Source organism: Dendroctonus ponderosae, unplaced genomic scaffold (genome assembly GCF_020466585.1).
Source record: "Dendroctonus ponderosae isolate FM_Combo_2020 unplaced genomic scaffold, Dpon_F_20191213v2 Dpon_F_20191213_3, whole genome shotgun sequence".
NCBI classification, from domain to species: Eukaryota; Metazoa; Arthropoda; class Insecta; order Coleoptera; family Curculionidae; genus Dendroctonus; species Dendroctonus ponderosae.
Window position 1 is genome coordinate 10,582,643 of NW_026018508.1, and position 22,718 is coordinate 10,605,360.

Sequence of the window (22,718 nt, forward strand, 5' to 3'; positions counted from 1 at the left end):
TGTTTTTCCATATTGTTGCAACAGTAGACTTTCCAAGTGCTAATTCCTTACAAATGTCACTCTGCTTTACTCCACTTTTTATTTTGTTAATAATCACGTACTTTTCATTTAGTGAAAAAGCTTTGCGTTTTTGTTTTTCCATTCTAAAACGATTTACAAACATAACGCGGCAAAAAACAAGTCACGCCTCTCGCTCTCACTAATATAAACAACTCCGCACGATTGGTGTTGCTGAGCGTGGAAGTTCGTTATAAACGGAAAGTGAACAGACAACTAACCTAAAAAGTGATCGTTATATCCGGAAGTTCGTTATAACCAGTAAAAAAATACGTTGGTCTTTATGGACGACGTTTCAATTAAGGAAAAAAGTTTGTTTTAACCGTGTTCATTATAAGCGGACTTTACTGTATATTTAATTTTTATAAACATTTGGCGACAAGTTTATCAGCCACAGTCAATTCAACAGGAAGAAACTGGTATATTCACTTATCTGCAATTTTTGCTCATAAAAATGACCAATTTGGAAAGTCAGTTAGCATAATTAATATCTCTATCTTGTACTGTTTTACTTTCTTTTTAGTCACTTAAAATTTTTGCGTGTTTTGTAACAGCAAGTGAGCTGAATGATGTTTTTTTTTAGCTCAGCTCATGTCTGAATGAAAAAAATATATAACACCGCTTCTCCCAGAACTTTTTTCCACAACAGCAAATGCGTCATCCATCAAGAACAATGCGCTAAATTAATGTCTTTACGACGTGTATGTGAGAGTGATCAATCGAATCGAAAAGTTTCGGGCACAATAGAAAAGATGTGAAACAAGAGTCACATAGCCTTGTGTTTCTTTCTTTGTTGTCCTTTAAAAGTTCTTGCCGATCTTTTTCTTTAATTAATTAATGTTGGTGAAAGTTCGAGCTTTAGAAACTCGAATATTATTTATGTATAATTTTTGTGGTTTGTAGCACGTTTGCTAGTCGTTTCTCTTCTCATAAAAGTACTTTCTAGAGACACTCAAAAACATATCATGCATCTGGAATTGTGATTGTGTGCTCGAATTATTTTTATAGTAACTACTTAATCGAATAATTTACCGCCGACTCATCCAAAATACCTACTCTAAATATTTGCAATCAAGCTTTTGCTTGCAATGAAAAAATGTACATAAAGATCTTGGAAAGTCTTAGAACCTTATCAAAGTAACCTCGCCAAGTTAATATTTATAGGCATTATAAGGTGTGTTGGTTTCTTGAGTCTATTAAGCGATACTCTATTCATCAGTCTATTAATAACTAAGGAAAAATATGTAAAAATTTCCTAATTTTAATTTCAGATGGTGCGAAAAACCACAAGAGCAGCAGCCTTAAAGGCGAGTGAAAAAAATCGACGCGAATCACCGAGAAGATCTCGACGTCGAAAAAGTAGTTCAAAAAGCGAAAGTTCGGAGGATGAGGTTTTGGCGAAAGTGAAACAGGCACAGCTATCGAATGCTTCAGAAAAAGGATCATCAGATAATGAAACTGATAGAGAATCAAAAAAGCCACTCAAGAAGAGAACAAGATCAATGGTGGTGAATGAAGCCAAGCAAAAGCTTGTCGTTGAATCTGAAATTAAGTCAGCCGAAAAAGAGATAAAAATTGAAGAGCCACGTATTGAAGAAGAAGAGGTAAATGTCGGTGACAATGCGAAAGGTAAGTCTAAGTGTATAAATAAGTCGAATATTGTCAATGACAATGCTGAAACTGAGAATGCAAATGTGCAGGTGACAGAAGAGTCACCGATTCTTACTAAAGATGACAACACGCAAAATGATGATCGTTCTAAAAACGGCACGGATCCATCGGAAATTGACGTCAACATATCTCAAACTTTAGTGGCTGAAATGACTTGTGAAAATCAGGCTACAGAAATAACTACCGATGAAACTACCGAAGTAGTAATTTCGGAACACCCGGTGTCTGAATCTTGTAATGAGGAAGATTCAAAGGACTTAACACAAGTAATTGTAGAGCAGTGTCAAGACGCTCCAAAAAATGATGAAAAATCATCTGAAGAACGTATAAATACCCCAGATATCCCGCCTGCAACGATCGCAGATTCCACTTCTGATATTGCAGAAACTGAGGTTGTTCAAGCTTCAAAACCTGAGCTTCCAGAGGCGACTAAAAAAATCAGACTGCACAGAATGTCAAAGGATGAAAGGATTTCGGTTAGCGAATCGTCTAGCAAACCGGACAAAAAAGAGGACAGCAAGAAGAAAATTGTCCTTAAACGTCCTGAAATCAAAGCAATTATTGCTAAGGAAGAAAAGGAGGAGGAGAGCAATAATGACTCATCATCGCCTATTGAACAACCTCCAGGCAATGACTGGGGTTCGGGATATGAAGCTTCTGCTGTGGAAATTCCAGAGAACCCTGTTATTAAATCTGAGGAGAAGGTCACCCGAAGGAAGATTACATTGAAACGATCAGCAGTTGAAGACGGTAGCAAACCTGATCTAAAGGAACATGTTGTCTTAACACGAAGCACATCACTGTCAGAGAGTAAAGAGCGACGAACGTCCACAAGTGATAATATAGTGATTAATGAAAGGCAACGTAAACTCAGCGTCGTCGTTGAGAAAGCACCCAGTGAAGTTGAAAGTGAGTGATCAGCTATTATATTATTTAAAACCTGGATAACATTTTTTCCCCTTTAGACAAACCAGAAAAACCTCTGAAGCCTAGGAGAGTGGTGAAACTAATCCGAAAATTGCCCGAAAGGCTTGAAGATCCTCTACCCTCAAGCGACGAGTCCCTGAAGAGGTCCAACTGGGGTCAACCAGATATATCGCACTTAAAAGTCGACAATGTGCTCCTTCTGGATAGCTTGAGAGAAATTTGTCCTACCATTGAACTGCTGGACGAGGCAGATGTGGATTTGGAAATATCCGAACCAAAATCCACAGAAAAGTCAAATCGCAAAACATTTAAAGAGTTGGAGGAAGAAGAAATGGAGAACATCGAAGCGGAACTTAACGCAGAACCAGAGGAAGCAGATATGGAGACCATTATTGCGACTAACAGGAATTTCAGCATCGTGGAGGATTCAGTGAGCAAGCTGAAGCCGCCTCCAAGTCCGCCGAGAAATCCGGTTTCCGAGGTACTGTTCATTACCAACCTGGTTCGACCTTTCACGGTTAAGCAACTGAAGGAATTGTTGGAACGTACCGGGAAACTCAAGGAGGATGGATTTTGGACGGACAAGATCAAATCAAAATGCTTTGCTTGTTATGAAACAGCTGAGTAAGTTGATTTTTCGTTATTTCTTACGGTATTTGTCTTCCATTTTGTTTAGTTATAGTAACTTGTAGAGGGTGGCTCAATTCCATTGCAAAGCAGTTCAATGGTCGTCTGGAAAACTATTAGCATATCTGAACTTTATAAATAAAACATTGGTAAATTCACATAAACTGCCACTTAACTAAATTTAAACCATCTATTAAAAATTAAATCGCCCAGACAACACCTTTTTGCACATTTTTGAGGCACCTTCTATATCGTAAATAATGTTATCAAATTGTGTTACTTTAGGGAAGCGGAAGTAACGAGAAATGCCCTTCATGGAGTTCATTGGCCAATTGGGAATGGAAAGAAGCTGATCATTGACTATTCTACGATGGAAGACATGGAGACTGCGAAGAATCCCCCAGTTGTGATATTCCGCAAAGAAAAGGCCCCAGAGATAGAGAACCATGTAAGTGAACTACTTAAATGTGAACAAGTATTTTATTGGACCTACAAACCACGTATTTTATGCGCCACTTTTCCACAGAAGCCAGCGTTACAGGAAAACGTCGAAGAAAAGAAGGACGAACGTCCGTTGAAGCGAGAATGGGATATTGGCAAAGATCACAGGAAGATGTCCCGATCTAGGAGTAAGGAAGGACGCGAAAGGAAGCACAGCCGCCGATCATTCACGCCAGAAGGTATGTAAATCAAGCCAAGTAACTGATTATTGAATGTACAACTACTGTTTTGTTTTGTAGAACACCATAAGAAACGTAGTCGTGAGGAACCCGTTCCTCAAAAAGCGATGGACGATCTTTTTTTGAAAACCCAAGCCACTCCCAGCATTTATTGGCAGCCCCTTTCGCCTGAAGAGGTAAGAACTCGCAAAAGAACAAATAGTAAGACGATTTTTTACATTTTCTGACGAACGGATAGTGATAACCGAAAATGTATTCTTATAGATCGCTCACAAACAACAACTTCGTCAAGCACGATTAGAAGAAAATAAACGTCGCTTAGAGAAAATCAGATCGTCAGGTCGCGGCGGAGTTCGAGATCGTGGTGGCAGAGACCGGATATTTAGAAGGCGCTAACTTCTGTCGACATGACTATGCGTATTATTTTTTTCTTTTTGTAGATACGATTTGCGTGAGTGTGAAAGAGCGGGGAGTGTGTATGTTTAATTCAGCCTTCAGCTTCCGGCGGTGAATCAGAATATTTTAATTTTTACCTGGTATTTCACTAATTTAAGTAAGCCTTTTCAAATCTGGCTTATTTTGTTCGTTTCAAGTTATAGCTTGGTTTTTAATTTTTAAAACCTTGCCATTTTTCGCATCGGGCACCCAAACTAACCAAACGGTAAGTATGCGTGGTTTTTTACTGCTTCATCCAAGCTTTAACTTAAATTTCCTGAATGTGTGGGCGCATGAATGTATTACGTAATCCTGATTTTTATAGGGTTTCCAGTTGTTCATCTCATCTACTGAAGTTATCGTCGATGGAATTTTCTTAGTTGTTGACAGCCGATTTGGAAATGTGAAGGACCGGCGCTTTTTACTGTTGGTATCGTTTCCTAATTGTATCGTTTTTTGCAAGCTTTTTTGATCAGGAAATATGTAGTCAATCGCTGTTGAGGTTGAAAAGTTGGTCACGTAATGAACACATTCATTTAATAGATAATATTATCGATAATAATTTTAATGACAGAAAATGAAACGAAAGTTTAATGTAGAAAATCGCAAATTTGTTCTGTAATAAACATGTCCAATCTTTAGTCGACAACCCCTTTTTTTGAAGAAATGTGTTATCTCTGCAGTGGAAATTGAATGGTGGGAGCTTGCGGGAACGGAAGTCGGAACTTTTTTTTTTGATTAATTCAATATGTGAACGAAGTTACTACAAAGCAATATTTTTTATTTTATCGTTAACAAAGAGAATTTTATAAAAATTCTAGAATTGGGTCTACTCTACAATCTATTGAATCTAAATAGTTAAGTCGAAACAGTATTTGCACCTGGTTTTGCCAGTTATCGATAAATCTCATTTAGTAGAGAACTTAAAGTGATTTTAACACCCAGCTATGCGCGCTGTTACTCAAAAACGTGGTACATATACTAAGGGACAGTATCGTAGGCACTGAAGTTCCAAACCTTGAGAGATAGGAAACTATTAGTAACACTTTTTTAAGCACTAGCTTCAACCTAGAAGACCACAACATATATCTGTTACTAAATTTGTTATCTACACTACAAATATTCCTAGACAAATCTCAGACTTGCAAATTCAATTTCTGATAACTCTAGACTTTCCTAGACTAGCCTCTCCTACTCTCACAAGCGCGTTGTTCGATTGTAGCAGCTACAAAAACGATTGTCTGTTATCATTTCTACATTTACACACTATTGGCAATCAAAACTTATTAGATGTTTTGATTGTTTCAACTAGTCTACAAAACTATCCGAGAACTAAGGTCTAAGTCTATGATATTCATTCATTAATCGACCCTGAAATTGACTGGTTTCTTTACAACTCGACTTTATAATTACTTACCTTTCTAACAGTCTTCTTTTTAAGTCTGGTGGATAGGTAACGTAGATGTAATCGTCTTTATCCGTCCCGATATAGTCCTCGGAGTAGACATGATGTCCATCCACTCCTACAGCAACATCTGACCTTAGTAAATGTGCAGGTGATGGTGTAGATCGATCAGTCATACTGGCGCTCGTTACACTAACATCGTCCGTACTAAAAATACTGATTAGGTATTTTGTAAACTCAAAATTTCAACCAACTCACATCTAAGTTCGGGAATTGGTGTTTTGGCTACCTACTTAAAGTGTGAATTGCTATTACACCTGTTCCAGAAATGTTGCCGAAAAATATCATTTTACATCTTTAACTCGGTGGATTTGAAGAATCCAAGCAAAGAAACATGTTTAATTTGTGTGTGATTGTGCTTGAAACGTGCTACTCCAAGTTATAAATCCACATGGACTTTTTAGTCTTGTACTTGGACCACAAACGTTTTAATTTTGGAAGCCAGAGTCGATATATAAAATGTAGTGTCGCATACTTACTCAAACAAAACCCAAACAACGTAATAACAAAGACATGCTCCCAAAGACAATACCATGATGAGCATGCACAAAATTCCCCAAGGAAATGTTCTGATGTCGCTTTGGGAGTCCTCCCAGTATCGGTCGCAGGTCAAGTACCAACACACCGCTCTGTTTAATTCATCTAAAAATTAATCAACATTTAACTGAGCTTGAAACTGCTCGTCCTCGAAAGTACCTTCAACTTCTCTAAAGTCTTTGACGCTCAATTGAATCAACAGGCTCGCTATACAGTCCCTAACTAAGATTTCGCACTTGGTTTTGATTTTCTGAAGTTCCTCAGGTTTGCAGTTGGCTTTTAGTTTTTGGATTTCGTTAAGACGTTGCTGCCGGTTATCGGGTGGCGGCAAAGCCGAATCGACAAGATCGTTTTGGCAAACGTTATTCGAACTTGCGTTTTGCTGAAAAACGTCTCCTTCATTCGATGAGCTGCTATCTGAAAATTTCATCAGCATATATGTTGATCTTTCAAGGAAAATCATGTTTTTACCCTTCATATTTGCAGTTTCAGGTGTATCAGCTTTTTCGCACCGCTTCCCAGATTTTTCTTTGTCAACCTTTTGAACTGGCACAAAGTTCCCGTTCTTTATTACATACTTTGCCACGTCTCGAGGTCCTGAAGCTACCAGTGCTTTTGAATACGATGAAGCTTCCCTCCAAATCTCAATGTCTGTGTTATCATGATTGGATGCCACTGTTTTCAGGTCCATAATGTTGATCACATCGCATCTCATTATGTCACAGTAATCGGCCAAACATACTGCGTCTTCTGCCTAAATTGCGATTGGTAGATATATTTAGATGCATTATTTAAGTAATATTTACCATGTTGATATTGCCCTTGTGTCGGTTATCAAAGTGAATATCCAAGAACTTTTCCTCGAAAAAGGACTTTCCGCATATTCCGCAAGTCCATTGCGATGGACGGTGCTGTTTCTTTAACGATTCTTGTGGTCCGAAAATGTCTCTATTTGGGTGAAAGGGGCACTCCAGAGGCAATTTTACCTAACGAAAAAGAAAAAAATATTGTTTATATATTCGCTCACAGTACACTTATAATTACTCAGAAATGCGTAATTTACCTTATGCTTGTCCAATACTGGAATCCACTTGGTTTGAATAACTTTCCTTACAATCCTCGCATTGTCTCTGGGGCAGGATATTTTAAAGACTGTTGGTCCCGGCCACGGAATGAAAGATAACATCAGCAAAGTGATGGTAATCTGGAAAAAAATCATTAAGGCGCCCATCTATTTTCGATTCCTTTTAAAGCACAACAGTAAATCAGTATTGAACAAATTGTACTAAAATGCGTTAATGTATAAAAATAAAATTATTAAACCTCAAGTTTTGTGAAAACATATTTGCTCATTGACAACTTTTTACATTGCAAAATTCACCCCTTTAATCATTGTTACTAAAAATCAATGACCAAAGGTAATATAAAAAAACACTCAAAACTATAAATGCCACTTAAGCCTCAATGTGTCTTACCGGAAAATTAGCAGATTTACCCTTCATTCATGCTGTTTCCTCTATCAGCGTGATAAAACTTAACACTATTTTTTTCCCCTAGTAGGGTGGCATTTTCTCTCATCTCATTTGACCGAATTCTCTTTCGGGAATAAAGGAGGGCGCAGCCGTGGAAAGCGAGGAAATTTGTCGATTTTCTAGCGTTGCCATAGTTTTCTAGGTGGAAATACTGTTCTCGTGGCTACCGCACTTTCAATCAACATTTGAACAGAATCGCTTTAATGAGGTAAATACATTTAAAAAATTATCTCGCTGGTATATTTGTTGACTACGACTTTCTTGCATAATAAATTGCAAAATTCGGTCCGGTGAATAATTTTCTTTACCACCAAAATCCTAAATAAATTTCCTAAGCAATCAATTGATGTTTCTTGGTTTATATAAATTCAATTTTAAATTTTCTGCCGTTTGTTTGCAAATAAAAACCCTCTAAATGGTGCATATATATGATGTATTAGCAACACCTAAGAACATTGTAATACTTGCAAACTAATCTATACACTATGCAGTGTTATCATACAGGAGATTGGTTTTAAGGGAGGACACTTATCTGATAAATACTAATTCGAGGACAGCTTATTTACAATGTGAAACGCGAAGCAATTGAAATTTATTAAAGAAACGTAAGATACTTAAGACCCAAAAGAAACGTCTGGAATGTACAAAGACGAACAAAAAATGAAAAATGGTATTGCTCAAGCGCTTAAGAAAACATACAATTTTTTAACCGAATTGAAAAGAAAATCCAGCCGGAAATGCTCCAAAGTACTCTCCATTTTGTCCTCCAGGGCCACCAGCTCCACTAAAGAATGATTGGAAGACCTGAGTTGGATCAATATCTAAAAAAAAAACGTTAAAATAGTATTTGAGGAAATTCCATATACATTTTGAATTTCTTCGAATGCATGCATACCTGACATGCCGCCATCAAAATCATCCATATCTTGACCGCTGTCATATCGAGCTTTCTTCTTTGGATCCGAGAGGATGCCATAAGCTTCTCCTAATTCTTTAAATTTCTTCTCCTGCTCCTTCTTCTCAGCATCAGTTGCATTTGCGTGTCTATCGGGATGATGGATAAGTGCACGTTTTCTAAAACCAACATTTATCTTAACAGTGCAATTCAATTAACCAAAAAATCAACCCCACCTATAAGCCTTCTTAATCTCGTCTTCATTGGCGTTCTTTTCAACTCCCAAAATTTTGTAGTAATCCTTTCTCTTGCTTTTTTTCAGAGCCAGTTTGGCTTCTTGTAATAGTCTTTTATTCTCTCGGCTTTTATCCATTTTCAGTGCTTTTTCGTAATCCCTTAAATAAACTGTTATGTTACATTGCTTTTAACTGAGGTTCGGCTATTTACTTTACTGCATCCTCAAACTCTCCAATATCCATATAGCACTTAGCTCTTCGCAATAGTGCTTTAAGGTATGTGTCGTCCAACCTAAGAGCCGATGAACAATCTAAGATAGCGTCCTTAATTTTGGTAAGCCGTGACAGTGCAGTAGCTCTAAAATGTAAATATTATTAAAAACTCTTTTTCTTAGCCAAAGGAAGCTACCTGTTGAAGAATAACTTTGCGTTGGTTTTCTTGTTCAACGGGTCAATTTCTAGTGCTTCTGTGTAAAGCTTAACAGCGTCGTGGAATTTACACAGTTTAAATGCTTCGTTGCCTTCTTCCTTTTTCTTTTTCAGTAGTTTAGCTCTTTTATATTGTTCCATCGCTCTAGTATGGCCAGGGGCGAGACGAAGCACCTAGGAAATTAACTTCTTCATAAAAGTACATCAATACGAACTATCAGGAATTACTTGCTGAAAATGGTTGAAAGCTTTATCAATGCTATCCTCATAATAAAGGCACAAGCCCCTGACATATATTGCATCTGCGCTCCCCTTATTTACGTGTAATATATCGTTTGCAATTTCTTGTGCTTCTTGATACCTGAAAAAATATTCAGAGACATTATTAATTGCACTTGCTGGCTTGATAATTTGCTGTACCTTCCTAAATATGCCAAACATTCGGCTTTAATAAGCTTGAACTTCTCACATGTGGAAGCCTCGTCCAAGCATCGATCCATGCAAAATACCATCTTGCGATAATCTTTCGCGTCTTTTGCTTTAAGCGCGTCTGCTTCAAATTGTTTAATTTTCTGAATGGATTTCATTTCATTGGTCACAGAGCCCAATTGCAAACTGTCTGCTTGTTTGGCAGCATTTTCAGCTGTGACCAAATCTCCGAGTGCTATTCCACATTTGGCAATACGAACATATCTACGAAAACAAAAACAATACACTTTGAACTATCGGAAAATCGGGTTATTTTACCCTTTGACAAACGTTGGGTCAATTTGTACACTTCTTCTGGCATCTTCTAAAGCGTCTCGATGCCGATTTAACATCATGTAACACGCTGCTCGATTTCCATAATATGCGGCTGTTTCTGGACACAAGTTGATGGCTTCAGAGTAGAGTTGAAGAGCCGACTGGTACTGCTTGATTTTGAATAATTGATTTCCATTTTCTTTTTTTAGTTCGGCGCATCTGGAAATGAATTGCGGTAATTGGGAAAGTCAATCAAATTTGCTGGTAAGAAACGTTTGCAACAAAAGAAAGAAAATAAAAAACTGGTTTGTCAACGAATTATAAAAAACAGTGTTTGGATCGAGTTTTTGATTTTCGTTTTTTTGGAGTATGTATTAGTGACTTCAGATTAAAAATATATTGTCGACAAAAACTTCTCTTTTTTTAAACTTTTGTATATTTCAAAATTATTATTTTAAACTAGGTATTTTTTTACGCATTAGATACGCAATTGCTTTTTCTGCATTCATTTAAATAATGAGAATTAGTGACCAATTTTTCTACAGTCAATATTAGTTTCTCGCTTGTCCAAAAAATTATTACGAATTGGCAAAACTCAACTGCTGATTCCAGACACTTCCACTTCATCTCAGGCGATTTCTGATTGATGATAAGCCCCGTATCGATAGGCGGCTGTCTGAAAAAAGTGCCTAGTCTAAAGCAAGAAAGTGTGTTTTTTTGTGAAAATATCCCATCGAGATGGAACTCGTTTTCTGCTCAACTCGTCCCAAAAAGACTAATATGACTTCATTATTGCAATTCTCACTCCGTTCGCGGAAAATAAATAATACAATAAAATACCTAAAAACATTATAAATCGATTTGTACAGATTGCTTGTGTGAGTTAACAACTGATAAATGTGTAAAAGTTGTTTCTAGGTACATCAGATATGGAACATGGACAGCGTTTCGTTTTACCGAGGTGAAACAAGAGTACTTTTTTTACGTTTAAGCTATAGGGGGTTTTAAATTCATTGAAAGCCGAAATAAAGCTACCGATAAATCAAAAGGCTTATCGGGGAAGGACTACACCTACAAAAGGTTTGTTCTCCGCAAAAGAGGCTAATTGATAGAAACCACGTTGGAAATGAGGACAAATTGCGTAGATGGAAGAAAACCCCCGTCCTTTCGTGCAAATCAAGTAAATATGAGACAATATGATTGATTCGCGTCAGCATTTTGCACTCAAAAGCACGTGGGAAGTTATAAATAATACAGAAATGAGGCGAGGAGGAGATAGAAAGACCTGGACTAGACCCGAGTAATGTGTCTAAAAATAACATGTCTCCATTGATAGTTTGTTTTAAAGTATCTATAGACTAGTATCCGCTTTGATTAACATACTATTATAGCAAATTTTTCGCTTGTTCAGCATACAGATTGTTCTAGAAATCAAAACAATGAACTGAATAGTCCACATGAAAGCAGGTGCCGAACAATGGTTTTAAGGGAAATGTATGGATAATCGCAAATACCAACAAGCCAAAATAAAGCTACGGATAAATGAATGTTCAATATTACTCACTCTTCCGGAGATTTCGGAAAAATATCCTCGTTGTCATCAGAGTCGATAATAATATCTTCTACAACTTCCACCATCTTGCTAAATTGAGATCGATTTGACATTTTCTGGGACGCATGAGAAGTAGATTCGCATTTACCCAGAATTCATGTGTGGTCAAATTTGAATTTTCCGCGCCAAACCATTCAAAATATAACTTCCAATAGTTCGCGAAATAAGAATAACAGCATAAGAATGAAACTGTAAATTTGGACTAAAATCATTCCTAACTATTAACCTGCGTTTTATAGCCTTTCATAAATTGGTGACAGTGATTTTTGTCAAAGACAAATATGGGTTCTAAACGGGACGCTTTAACTTACCAAATTTCCTCACTACCCTTTAGCAATCTGCCTAAAATCGGCGACTTTTGCTTCACTCTCAACCCCAAGGAGAGACATAGAATAACAGCATTCAATCAAACTACAGCTACTGTAAAAGAGCCAAGGATCTCTCAATACGAGTATCTCGACCAAGAAAAAACCAGTCATCTACTGAACTTGAAGACTTCCAAAGAAATTTACGACTTTATCGGTTTGTTTAGCACAATCTCACGTTATAAAGATTATTTATTTTGCTCTCTCAAATCAGCTTCTACATTAAGTAACCACTCCAAGGGGCGACCAAAGGATCTCTTCATTCAGCTAATAAGTGATGTTACAAAGTTTTGCCAAAGCCGCGCCTTTGATGTCGAAAAAACCGCTACTGTTTTATCACAGTTTTACCAAACTCATTTGTACTTTACCAGCGGACTACAAGTTAGCGCCGAAAAAATCTACATCTATTTCAAGGAGCTCATGATGTGCCACAGTTTGCCGGTAAGAAATTTTCTGTGAGAAACTGGTAGAGAAATGCTGGCATGTTTCTTCATTATTCCATTTTTTTGGGATTTGGGGTGCCGTCGAGATCTCGTCGTCCAATTATCGGAAATATCTAGGCTCTTTTGCCTGAACATTAATCGTTAGAGGTTGAATTTTCGTAAATTTATACACCTCTCCATCAGAGAAAAGCAAGAGCATCATGTTCTGCAAGTTTTTGCGCTTAAATGTTTTATTTTCCCGAAGCAAAATACGTTTCTGAATATCTAGTGAAAATTTCATCTTCGGTTTGTTGCAAGAAATATTTAAAATCCATGACGAAGCATGAGTTTTCGTAAATTCATAGACCAGGACAAAAAAATGTATTAAAGTTCTGCACGTTTTTATGCTTAAATATTAATTTCCTTTAAAGCAAAGTACTTTTCAGACTGTCCCACAATAATGTCAGTTTCGAATTTTGTACATAAGTACTTTTTAATCCATGAGCGAATTTGGGTTTTGGTAAATCGAACTGTTTAGTAATTATTGACTATATTTATTCATTTAATTATTTCAGTTTCCTCCAGCTCAAAAAAAGGTTTTTAGCGTTAAAGAAGCCAAGGATATTTTGGAATTTTTCTGCAAAATATACTTGAGAAACTTGCCTCTCGTTAAGTACCTGTGCATGCCAAACTTTGCTCTTTATTTAAACTATGAAATTCCCCCGCGTCCTGTGTTACATTCAACGGACAAGAAGAAAGGCAAAAAGGGAACAGACAGGAGCGATAAAAAGAAAGCGAAAAAATCAGCCAAATAAATGAGACATATTTATTTTATGATTTATGATCAAGACTATGAATAAATCCTTCAATGCTTTAGGATTTGTTATCTTCCAACTGAGAGGCTCTTTGCTCCAAGCGTGATACCAAAGTGGTTTGGTGCCTGTTAAGGCTACTTACTAACTGTGAGCCTGCGGTGTTTAGTGTGTGAACTAACTCTGATTGAGCAGCTTGTATGTTGGGTATTTTACTATATTTGACAAGGTCTTCTTTGCTCAATAAACGGTTCTCATAGATTCCAGCTGAAATAAATTATTTGATGAGTAAAATGATTCAACTGGTTTGGTTGAATGCTCATTACCTAGCAAAATTAGTTGCGGAAATTTCTTCAAAACTTGCAGTAGTTTTTTTATTTCCGGCTCAGGACTAAATATCGTCATGTTATGGGACACATAGAAGTCAAGTAGGACCTCATATGGTGTTCCTTTAACGGCCAATTCTAAAGTTTTTTTCCCATATTGTTTAAAATACATCTTCAATTTATGAAAGCTGACACGGGCAGAAAACTGTTGGTCTGTGGTCATTGGGTTGTAATGGCAAAAAACCACCAACTTCGAAGTTTTAAGCCTTTGGTGCAAATCCTGAGCAATAATCTCTTGGAATATATTTCGTTCCTCCTGTTTATCTTTCCGAGGGTCTGTCAAGTTGGAACACAACTCCATGGGACTCTTGCCATACTTCTTCGATAAAAACCATGGTCGTGTGAGTTCAATAAATTTCGCTTTTGCAAAATGTGGAGGTTTGGGCCTTTGGATGTTAATTTTGCCCCGAAATCTCTTAATCTGAACCAAAGGCGTTACGGGAATACATGTTGCTGAAAGCAAGAAGTACTTCAATTTATTGGATAGTCACTTAATTATAATTGAATTGTCGGATAATTGAAGCACATTTGAGCAAATAAATAAATAGTGTCAAGTTATTTGCTTGGCTGCATCTATAATTTGCGTTCTTATGCTCTATTCGGGACTAATTAAGGAAAAATTCAATTGATGGCCAGGAAAAGTGCCTTCAATCCAAGTTGCCAACAAAATTAATAAAATATTCTGGGCTTGCGTTTTGCTTAGATAGTCCCCAAATGTGCTTGTTACCTTTTCTGATAAATAAAGCCATATTTTCCCTGTTTTATAAAAGTTATGTGACAGGTAACATAACCACAGATCACAGAGGTTACTCTCTACTGATATCTACTCTCTGATCTGTCTGCTTACTCGTGTTTATCTATGTGATTTGTGACATAACCCACAAACAAAGAAAAAAGAAGAAACAGCCATTTCGTCTTTTTCCTACATAAAATAGGATTTTTTCATTAATTACAAGCTGTGAAATGAGGAGGAGTAGCAACTAACCTCAGAAAATAGTTTATAACCTTACAAATTAGTTGGACACATTTCACATTTTGCTTCTTGCTGCCAGGAGCTAACATTATATCAGATACATTATAAGTTAATTCTGGTGCTTCGCTTAAGACTGTGTAACCCTGAAAAGTTTTGTGAGCTTCAATGTCTTCTGACGAAGAAACTGTGAAGAGTGACCGGCAAGCATCCAAGCGAAGGTATCCTTTCAAAAAAGGCCATGTGAAGAGAGACAATCACACGTATGTAAAACGAGAATATGTTCATCACGATCAACTAAGTGAAAAAGATGTGGGAATAGACGAATATATCAGCAAATTGGCAGGATACCCTGCTGTCATTAAGGCTAGATATTCGGATTTTCAAGTTAACGAAATTGATCTAGCAGGAAATCGAGTGAAATTAACCGACAGAAATCTGCCAAAAGAGTTTGAAGAACCTGCAGAACTTTTATACATTCGGACTGAACAATCTCCGTTCCATAAAATATCTCAAGACAAATGGGAATCTTTGAGAAAGATGGTTTCTGAGAGTGATAATGAAGCATCTGACCAAAATCATCCGCATCTAGTTGAACTAGATGCGGAAGACTTTACTAAGGATGAGAGGAAGATGGTTCATGAATGTATCAGGAAGCATTTTGGACAGAAAGTGGTCACTTCCACCATTACGAAAGACTCCAAAACTATTATTCAACTCAAGAAGTGGGGTAAAAAATGTAAGTTGCAATGTTCTTTAGCTACAAAACATGGGAGTAGTTTTACACTTATTTTTATTTAATTTAAAGATAAATTGAGGAAACTTTATTAGTCGATGCGTTTTTGAATGCAAATTCTTTGAGATATATTTCCTTAAAATGCCATGGACCAAAAACGTTTAGTTCAAAAATATTTTCATATATTTCATAAGCGAATTTTAATGCGCACATTAAGTAGTTGCATTCTAATTAATTATACAGATACTGTAGGACTGATTTCACCTTAAGAAGGATCAAATAGTTATTAATAATAATAGGACTGGGTGTGTACACACTGGATGGAATCAAAGAATCGGACCTTTTGTATTGAAGTGTAATTTTTGGTTTTGTTCAAGTCATCATCAGGGCCTCGAAATTGCAATAACTAAAACGCTCGATACTAATGGGTTATACAAAGGTATACTTTGTATAAAGTATGTGACGTTTATTAAACTATACCAAATATATCATAATATAAATGCATTTGATTCTTTAAACACACTACTAACATTCTGTAGAATGCCGACTAAGCATTTCCAAAATATGGTAGGTAAATCAAATTGTTCCAAAGCTTCCAACAAGGGATGCATCGCCTTACGAATCACCATGCTTAATGTTCACAAGGTATCGCTTTTCGGCGATGATAAACGATTTGAAAGCGTCAGTGCATGTTCCTATGTGTCGGAAGCTCCCAAAAATCGGTCTGAATCTATCTCTTCTACCCATCTTTTTCCGTAAGGGGCCTTAAATCCTTACACATTGAAAAAACTAGTTTTTTTGCATTGTTTTCCGTATCAACCAATGCCTTAAAATTCATAAAGACATTCTGTCTAGTTTAGTTATTTTAATCTAAAATTTTTCTTTCCTCCATTCTGTGCTAAGCTCTTAAATCATCAATAAAGATTAGGTATTTTTAATTTCAGCAAAAGATACTAGATGCAGTTGGCCTGAAGGACTGCCAGAATATGTTCACTTTGTAATGTATAAGGAAATGATGGACACCATAGATGCATGTTTCAAAATGGGCCAGGTTTTGCGAATATCTGCATCAGGAATTACTTATGCTGGCGTTAAAGACAAACGAGCTAAAACAAGCCAATGGTGTTGTGTCCGAAAGTTTCCGCCAGCAAAACTCCTGTCCAATGCGGGACGAATACGGAATTTGAAAGTTGGAAATATCATCTTTAAAGATCATTGTCTCAAAATCGGCCAACTGAGTGGGAACTTCTTTCGCATTGCTTTGCGAAATGTTCAAGCAGAAGATAGTTTGATTAACGAATCGATTAACCATGTTAAAGAGCACGGGTTTATCAACTACTACGGATTGCAGAGGTTTGGGAATGATAAGGAAGCTCCCACGTTTACGATTGGGATTAAGCTGATTAAGGGTGAATGGAAAGAGGTACACTTACATTAGGCTGGAAGTTATAGTACAATTAATTTTACAAATATTTCACTGCTATACCATATTTCAAAAACACTTAGTTGTTTCTATCCAAATATATAGTTAAATTGTGGTTAATAAAGTTTATTTTATTAAATTTGCAAAAGCCGATTGGAATATTTAGAAGAAACTGTAGCGCGTTTGAGGGCTAATGAAATTAACATTTTGTGAGAAAACATTTTTGCGGGGCACGACACGTTTTTCAACAATTTTAAATAAAATAATGGTTTGTCAGGGATTTTTCTCAAAATGAAAATATACTGTGCTTTCTATACGTAAATTATTTCCTGTCTTTCGTACGGCGAATCCAGTTCGATGAACATTTTTATAAAATTGATTTGTTTCAAAATGTTTTTAATTGTAATTATGGCACCCTTTGGGATAGACAACTTCTACTTTATAAGCGCTAATTAACCTTTTTTTATGCGCGTTTGAGGTTGGGCAAGATTAACTTGAAATACTCATTTTGAAACGCTGTTATTTTGTATAGAAAAATGGGCAAAAATCAGTAGTTTTAGAAAAAAATCGCATCTTCTGTTTATTCTCGAAAATCATTTTGGGTTATTTCATTGAAATTTTCTTTGAATTGAAGCTTTCGGATATCTTATTGATTAGTCGAATGCAAAAAGTGTTCACTTCTTTGCTGTTCCTTTTTGCTCAAAAAAGTGTCTCACTTCCATATTATTCTGCAAATTCTTCATGTTTTATATTTTTAATATAAAATACATTGTCCTTAGTAGCCTTCTGTAGTTTATTATTATCATCAAACTTTTTTCAGAATAATTTTTTGTTGTAGGCTATAGATCTGATTCTGAAAGTGAAAGCTGCTGACGATAAATTGCAGGCAAATAATCAGGCGAAAAAAGTATATGCTGAAACAGGGAATGCGAAAAGAGCGCTCCTATTGTGTGATAAGCAGAGGCAAACGGTTGAGAAGAAGCTGCTAGAAGGCTTAGTTAAGCACCATCAAAACAATCCGCTTAATGCCCTGGAAAATGTAAATTGTCTTTCTTTATTACTAGCAATGTACATTCTCGGTTTAAATGCGCACATTGAATGTAAGTATTTGTCGTTTTAGATTCCAAGGTCTGTTAGACTGATGTATATGCATGCTTTTCAAAGTTTAATTTGGAATAAAATGACATCGAAGAGAATCGAGAAATTTGGTTTGAAACCAGTTGAAGGCGATTTGATCATTGTTGATAAGCCGGAGGATGCAGAAGTGGCTATGGAATGTCCCGAGGAGGAAGAAGAGGATGCAACTGGTACTTAACATTGTTGATTATTTAAATCTTTTTAAAGTAATTAATATTAACAGACGGTGATGCTAATGAGAAAACTGACGTTGATGAAGACCTGAAGGAAAAGAAGGGCCGATTCACAGTACGTCCGCTTACTTCGGATGAATTGTACAATTATTCAATATATGACATTGTATTGCCGCTTCCTGGTTATGATGTTGTATATCCAGAACATTTGAAAGAGTATTACAAAGAAGCGATTGAAGAGCATGGTTTAACTTTGGAGATGCCTGAAAAGAAAGTCAAGTGAGTTCTTAGGACTACGTTGAACTTTTTGCATTTACAAGGAATTTGCTTTTACAGAACATATAACTTAAGTGGAACGTACAGGAAAATAGTTCAGCATGTTAAAGATCTGGAATGGAAAATTTTATGTTATAATGATCCTACCGATAATCTTATACGGTCTGATCTCGAAGAGTTGAGTGGAGTCAAGGAACCCGAAACTATTGCTGGTGAGTGAAACTATTGCTGGTGGATCGAGGCCAATTTCAACCACTAAATATTGCGTTTTGTATAGTTTTGGTTAATTTTACATTTCTTTTAGAGGGACAGTACAAGGCAATTGTACTGTCGTTCAGTCTACCTTCGGCATGTTACGCCACAATGGTTCTAAGAGAAATTCTCAAATGTAACACTTCAACTAGTTCGCAGGCGGGATTAAATAATTATGGAGTCAAAAAGCCGACAACAAACAGAGTTATAATTAATGTTGACACTGAGGCCAAACAATGGACTGATTTAGAGCTTCCACAAGTGAGTAAAGAGCTTAGATTTTTTAACTTTAGCTTCGGTATGATGATGGTTTCGTGTTGAGCGTGTGAGAAGTACAATGCGTTGGATGTTGCCGATTTAGGATCTTCCGTAGAAAACTAAGTTTTTGGGTTTTCAGTATTTTATTATATTATATTATAAAAAATAAAGAAGCAAAATAAAAAGTAATTCGAATATTGCAAATCTACGGTAAGCATTTAATTTGTCTTTCTAAGAAGACGAAAATGCTAGTTTTTGTTTGTTTTTCAATTCCTTTCTTTATTTATTTACAATTTCTATCTGTATGTATTTGTTAATAGGTTGGGCCAGGCAGCTTACTAGCTGATGCAGCCAAATATGAAGACTTTAAAAAGCTCCTGTTTAAAGATGTGTTGGCGCCAACTGATAGTGATTGTCCGGAGGCAAAAGAACCCGATGACGAGGGAGACAATGAGGGTCCCGCTAAAAAAATGAAAACTAACGGACATGAATAAATCTGCTTTCCTGCGTGTTTATTGTGATACTTTAATATGATTTTATATATTTTTAGCTTGGAATTAATCTTCTGGAATCTTCACTAGATTTTGAGGGACTTTTGTTCACGAACTTTGAAATATATAACATTTTTAACATTTTTACAGGAGTTTTATTTACTGTGGGTCGGCAACGTATCGAGTCTATTTGCGATATTTTTAGTCTTATTTTCTACAAGCCGAAGAGATAAAGGTTAATATTAAACTTAATATGATTTTGAAGTCGATCAAGCCAATATTTGCGGGGTTTTTAAACCAATTGTTAAATAGATCCATAAATGCAAATTCTTCGCTTCGGTCGTAATGAGGAAAGAAGGTTCATTATAAAATATTAATTTTGAATTATGTATAATTCCACCCACGTAGCTACCTGAAACAGTCACGCATATCTGAGGAGTAGGGCTTAATGAGAATGCTGTATAAAATTGGCCTTTGGCTCTTTGTGTATTGTGTGCGTAGATTACGCACGTGCCTGCCCTCATTCCTTATTTCGGCAGAGTCTCCTCAAGTTGCCTGTACCTGTTTTGCAAACTGGAAGATTTTGCAATTCGCCACGAGACGCTATTAAGGTCGATATGCGATTAAACAGGAATTACCCGGCGAAATTTGGGAATCTTTGATGTAACAGGAGCTTATCCTTTGTTGGTATAGCGTCCTTATTAGATAGGAAGGATAAGTGAATTTCGGATTTGTGTGATAATGTATGCACGAAGGTAAAAAGTCGAAAAATGTTGTTAAGCCACGCAATCATAACCCAACAAGGAAAAAGTCACGTTTTTTTCTGAAATTGGAAGCATTTTAAGTACGGTTAATAATGTTGCATAATTTTGATTTTAACAACGCAGATATATTAATTAGGGAAACAAATTATCATAAAAGAAGAGTCCAAGAAATGATACAAATAAAAAAACATGCAAAAACAGTAAATTTCAGATCAGATACCGACAACCTTAGCAACATTTACCAAACCCTAATAAAGCCATAAGTATGGAACACCCAGTACACTGGTGAAAAATTAAAACTATTTCGGCTTCTCTCAATACATGCATACCACTCTCGCAACACAAAATTTTTACTTCACACTTTGACTGAGACCCAGGAAAGATAAGAATATCATAACAAATACATGCAGTCAGGAAAATAAATCAGAGTAGAATTAAAGTCATGAAATTCTGGGAAATATTCAGTTTCGAGTTCACAAATGCGTTTTTCAGATACAACAAACAAACAAGAAGTTCATTTGAGACTTTTCAACTTGAGAATCTTTAGAGCACTTTGAATAAAGACTTTCAAACATATATTATGGACATATATAAGGAAGAGACCGTGGGTTTTTTATACATCGTTTTTTTTGTTTTCATCATTAAACAAGTATTAGCATTGTTATTTTACAGCCTTTAGGTGTTTTGAAATATTCATGTTATCCGGATTAATGAATACGTGTTTGTCTCTTGATGTTTTTGTGCTTCATTTTCTAGAAAAAAATTGCTGTTAATTCCCAATTATAATTAAATAAAATGATCTCACAACACACAAAAATATCAAGCGGCTCTGTACTATCTGGATCAAATCGAATTTATACAGCTGGGATAAATATTCCAATAAATCGCACAATTTGTACACAGATCCGCTACAGCGTTTTTCAAGCAAAAACTATTTTTTTATCAATAGCTTAAAGACCCTCTTTAAAATTAACTTCTAAATGAGAAAAAAAAAATCTGAAATTACCTCTTCTTCACCCTCATTAACAAATACCCTGTATGTCTATAGGCTTTTGTCATTTTGATTCTGAAACACTCTGTATTCTACACGGATGAGATTTCTATATAAGTTCAGTAAAAATGTATGAGGCTGATCTAGGCAAGATGAGCCAAAAATATTTTGAATATGCATGAAACACATAGTATAAAGCGTGCTATTTAAGTAGGTAGCTAAACCTCAGGAGGTGATTTTTTGAAGAAAAGTTGATGGAATTTCTTCTCAATATACAGGGTGTTCCAGGCGCATGGAACATGTTGTCCCACGGGCATGAAATAAAGCGTTTTTTATTTCATATCTCGAAAATGGTGCGATATACCAAAAAAAATAAAGAGAAAAAGCAGTTTATTGTAAGTTGCTTAGTTCGAAAAAATTGATAAATTGCAAAAAATTACGCACAATTTTATTCTTAAAAATATTTCCAAGGTTGTCCTACGGGGACGTCACTGGCCTTAAAAATTTAAGTCTATTTAGGACAAAATTGGCTTCTTACGTCTGTGAATTCCGGCGCCGAATTTCAACAATATCGACAAAAAAATGATTTATTAATTATAGAGTTATTTACGAAAAACCGTATATGTATATCCTGTGTATTGAAACTTATATGAACTTTTTCTTGTAAAATCAGTAAGAGAATAACACTCTGTATTAATGTAAATTGTGACTAATTAAAGAAAGCTAATAAAGTTTGTAAGTAGAGGAAGTTCATTGAAACGAATTAAAAACATTTTAAAAGCTGTTGCTCCGAATAGGGAGTCTGCAGTGTAAAAACGCTTCAATAAATGGGCAAATCGTCTCCCATTGGGCCAAGCGAGCTTGACAATCTTAAGCACACATTTCGCTTGATAAATATGTTTTGTATTCTGGCCCGTTCCAAACTGCACAGCTGTTGGATATTTCGTAGGCAATCAGATGCGTATTGTCGAAGGGCCGAAAAATAGTGAACAATTCTTACAAAAACCGCAACTGATTGGGAAAAATTGACGCATTTTAGTTAATTATCGTTGGCGCAACACTAGTTTTTGCCCATGTATAACAAATGAGTTTTATGGTTTTTTGTATGTTATGATTTTTTTTGCTTTGGTGTTTGGTTAACGTATGAAATCTCCACTAGACTGAAAAACTGACACGCACTTAATAAATATCTTAATAAGCACTGTATGATTAAAAACATTATCTTAAATTATTATTATTATTATTATTATTATTATCTTAAAACACTGTAATCCAGATGCCAGACTTCAAAAATCACGTCAGTTCTTATGTCATTTGACCGAATGTGATGTATTGTTTAGTTGTGGATAGAGCGGGAATCGCTCCGTCTAGATTTAAAAAAACTCCGGTATTTTTGCATTTTTGTTAAGAGAACT

The 22,718-nt window shown here is 36.0% G+C and overlaps 6 protein-coding genes across 14 annotated transcripts in view; 3 read left to right on the top strand and 3 right to left on the bottom strand.

The window, feature by feature from the left end:
• Positions 1-5,038, top strand: part of LOC109535739 (apoptotic chromatin condensation inducer in the nucleus) — a 6,790-nt gene extending 1,752 nt beyond the window's left edge. The window contains exons 1-7 of one of the 3 annotated variants that reach the window (XM_048665274.1): positions 1,595-1,686; positions 1,758-2,637; positions 2,694-3,279; positions 3,568-3,730; positions 3,809-3,962; positions 4,023-4,138; positions 4,227-5,038. In XM_048665274.1, coding sequence (XP_048521231.1) covers positions 1,666-1,686; positions 1,758-2,637; positions 2,694-3,279; positions 3,568-3,730; positions 3,809-3,962; positions 4,023-4,138; positions 4,227-4,358 — 2,052 coding nt within the window. In that variant the 5' untranslated portion in view covers positions 1,595-1,665 and the 3' untranslated portion in view covers positions 4,359-5,038. Of the gene's footprint in view, positions 1-1,328; positions 2,638-2,693; positions 3,280-3,567; positions 3,731-3,808; positions 3,963-4,022; positions 4,164-4,226 lie in introns of those variants that run through there. The other 2 variants (XM_019901693.2, XM_019901692.2) reach the window with 2 other exon arrangements.
• A 123-nt stretch (positions 5,039-5,161) lies between these two features.
• On the bottom strand, positions 5,162-8,256 carry LOC109535742. Of its 6 annotated transcripts, none has more exons than XM_019901699.2 (8): positions 7,875-8,256; positions 7,463-7,603; positions 7,206-7,385; positions 6,871-7,153; positions 6,559-6,816; positions 6,342-6,504; positions 5,815-6,009; positions 5,162-5,622 (listed from the first exon to the last, which is right to left on the bottom strand). In XM_019901699.2, exons 1-8 carry the CDS (start codon positions 7,899-7,901, stop codon positions 5,595-5,597), a joined length of 1,275 nt encoding a protein of 424 aa, XP_019757258.1. In that variant the 5' UTR covers positions 7,902-8,256; the 3' UTR covers positions 5,162-5,594. The 6 variants fall into 6 exon arrangements, 4 of the variants coding, with proteins under 4 accessions (XP_019757258.1, XP_019757257.1, XP_019757256.1 ...); XM_019901698.2 differs by having other exon boundaries at positions 5,815-6,018; XR_002171755.2 differs by having other exon boundaries at positions 5,815-5,920; positions 6,559-7,153.
• A 91-nt stretch (positions 8,257-8,347) lies between these two features.
• LOC109535741 (dnaJ homolog subfamily C member 7) lies at positions 8,348-12,001 on the bottom strand. The gene is made up of 9 exons (XM_019901695.2): positions 11,800-12,001; positions 10,239-10,454; positions 9,912-10,184; positions 9,720-9,852; positions 9,472-9,665; positions 9,274-9,420; positions 9,063-9,221; positions 8,827-9,005; positions 8,348-8,752 (listed from the first exon to the last, which is right to left on the bottom strand). The coding sequence occupies exons 1-9, from the start codon at positions 11,898-11,900 to the stop codon at positions 8,637-8,639; spliced, it is 1,518 nt and encodes a 505-aa protein (XP_019757254.1). The 5' UTR covers positions 11,901-12,001; the 3' UTR covers positions 8,348-8,636.
• An 84-nt stretch (positions 12,002-12,085) lies between these two features.
• On the top strand, positions 12,086-13,508 carry LOC109535745. Of its 2 annotated transcripts, XR_007281233.1 has the most exons (4): positions 12,086-12,369; positions 12,427-12,653; positions 13,081-13,154; positions 13,210-13,508. XR_007281233.1 is itself a non-coding variant. In XM_019901701.2 (3 exons), the coding sequence occupies exons 1-3, from the start codon at positions 12,129-12,131 to the stop codon at positions 13,447-13,449; spliced, it is 708 nt and encodes a 235-aa protein (XP_019757260.1). In that variant the 5' UTR covers positions 12,086-12,128; the 3' UTR covers positions 13,450-13,508. The 2 variants fall into 2 exon arrangements, 1 of the variants encoding a protein (XP_019757260.1); XM_019901701.2 differs by lacking the exon at positions 13,081-13,154.
• LOC109535743 (39S ribosomal protein L10, mitochondrial) lies at positions 13,438-14,712 on the bottom strand. The gene is made up of 3 exons (XM_019901700.2): positions 14,560-14,712; positions 13,773-14,285; positions 13,438-13,713 (listed from the first exon to the last, which is right to left on the bottom strand). Exons 1-3 carry the CDS (start codon positions 14,579-14,581, stop codon positions 13,508-13,510), a joined length of 741 nt encoding a protein of 246 aa, XP_019757259.1. The 5' UTR covers positions 14,582-14,712; the 3' UTR covers positions 13,438-13,507.
• Positions 14,713-14,779: 67 nt separating this feature from the next.
• Positions 14,780-19,691, top strand: LOC109535740 (pseudouridylate synthase 7 homolog). The gene is made up of 8 exons (XM_019901694.2): positions 14,780-15,541; positions 16,483-16,961; positions 17,800-18,000; positions 18,082-18,268; positions 18,322-18,550; positions 18,608-18,759; positions 18,852-19,060; positions 19,378-19,691. Exons 1-8 carry the CDS (start codon positions 14,971-14,973, stop codon positions 19,549-19,551), a joined length of 2,202 nt encoding a protein of 733 aa, XP_019757253.2. The 5' UTR covers positions 14,780-14,970; the 3' UTR covers positions 19,552-19,691.
• Positions 19,692-22,718: the final 3,027 nt, after the last annotated feature.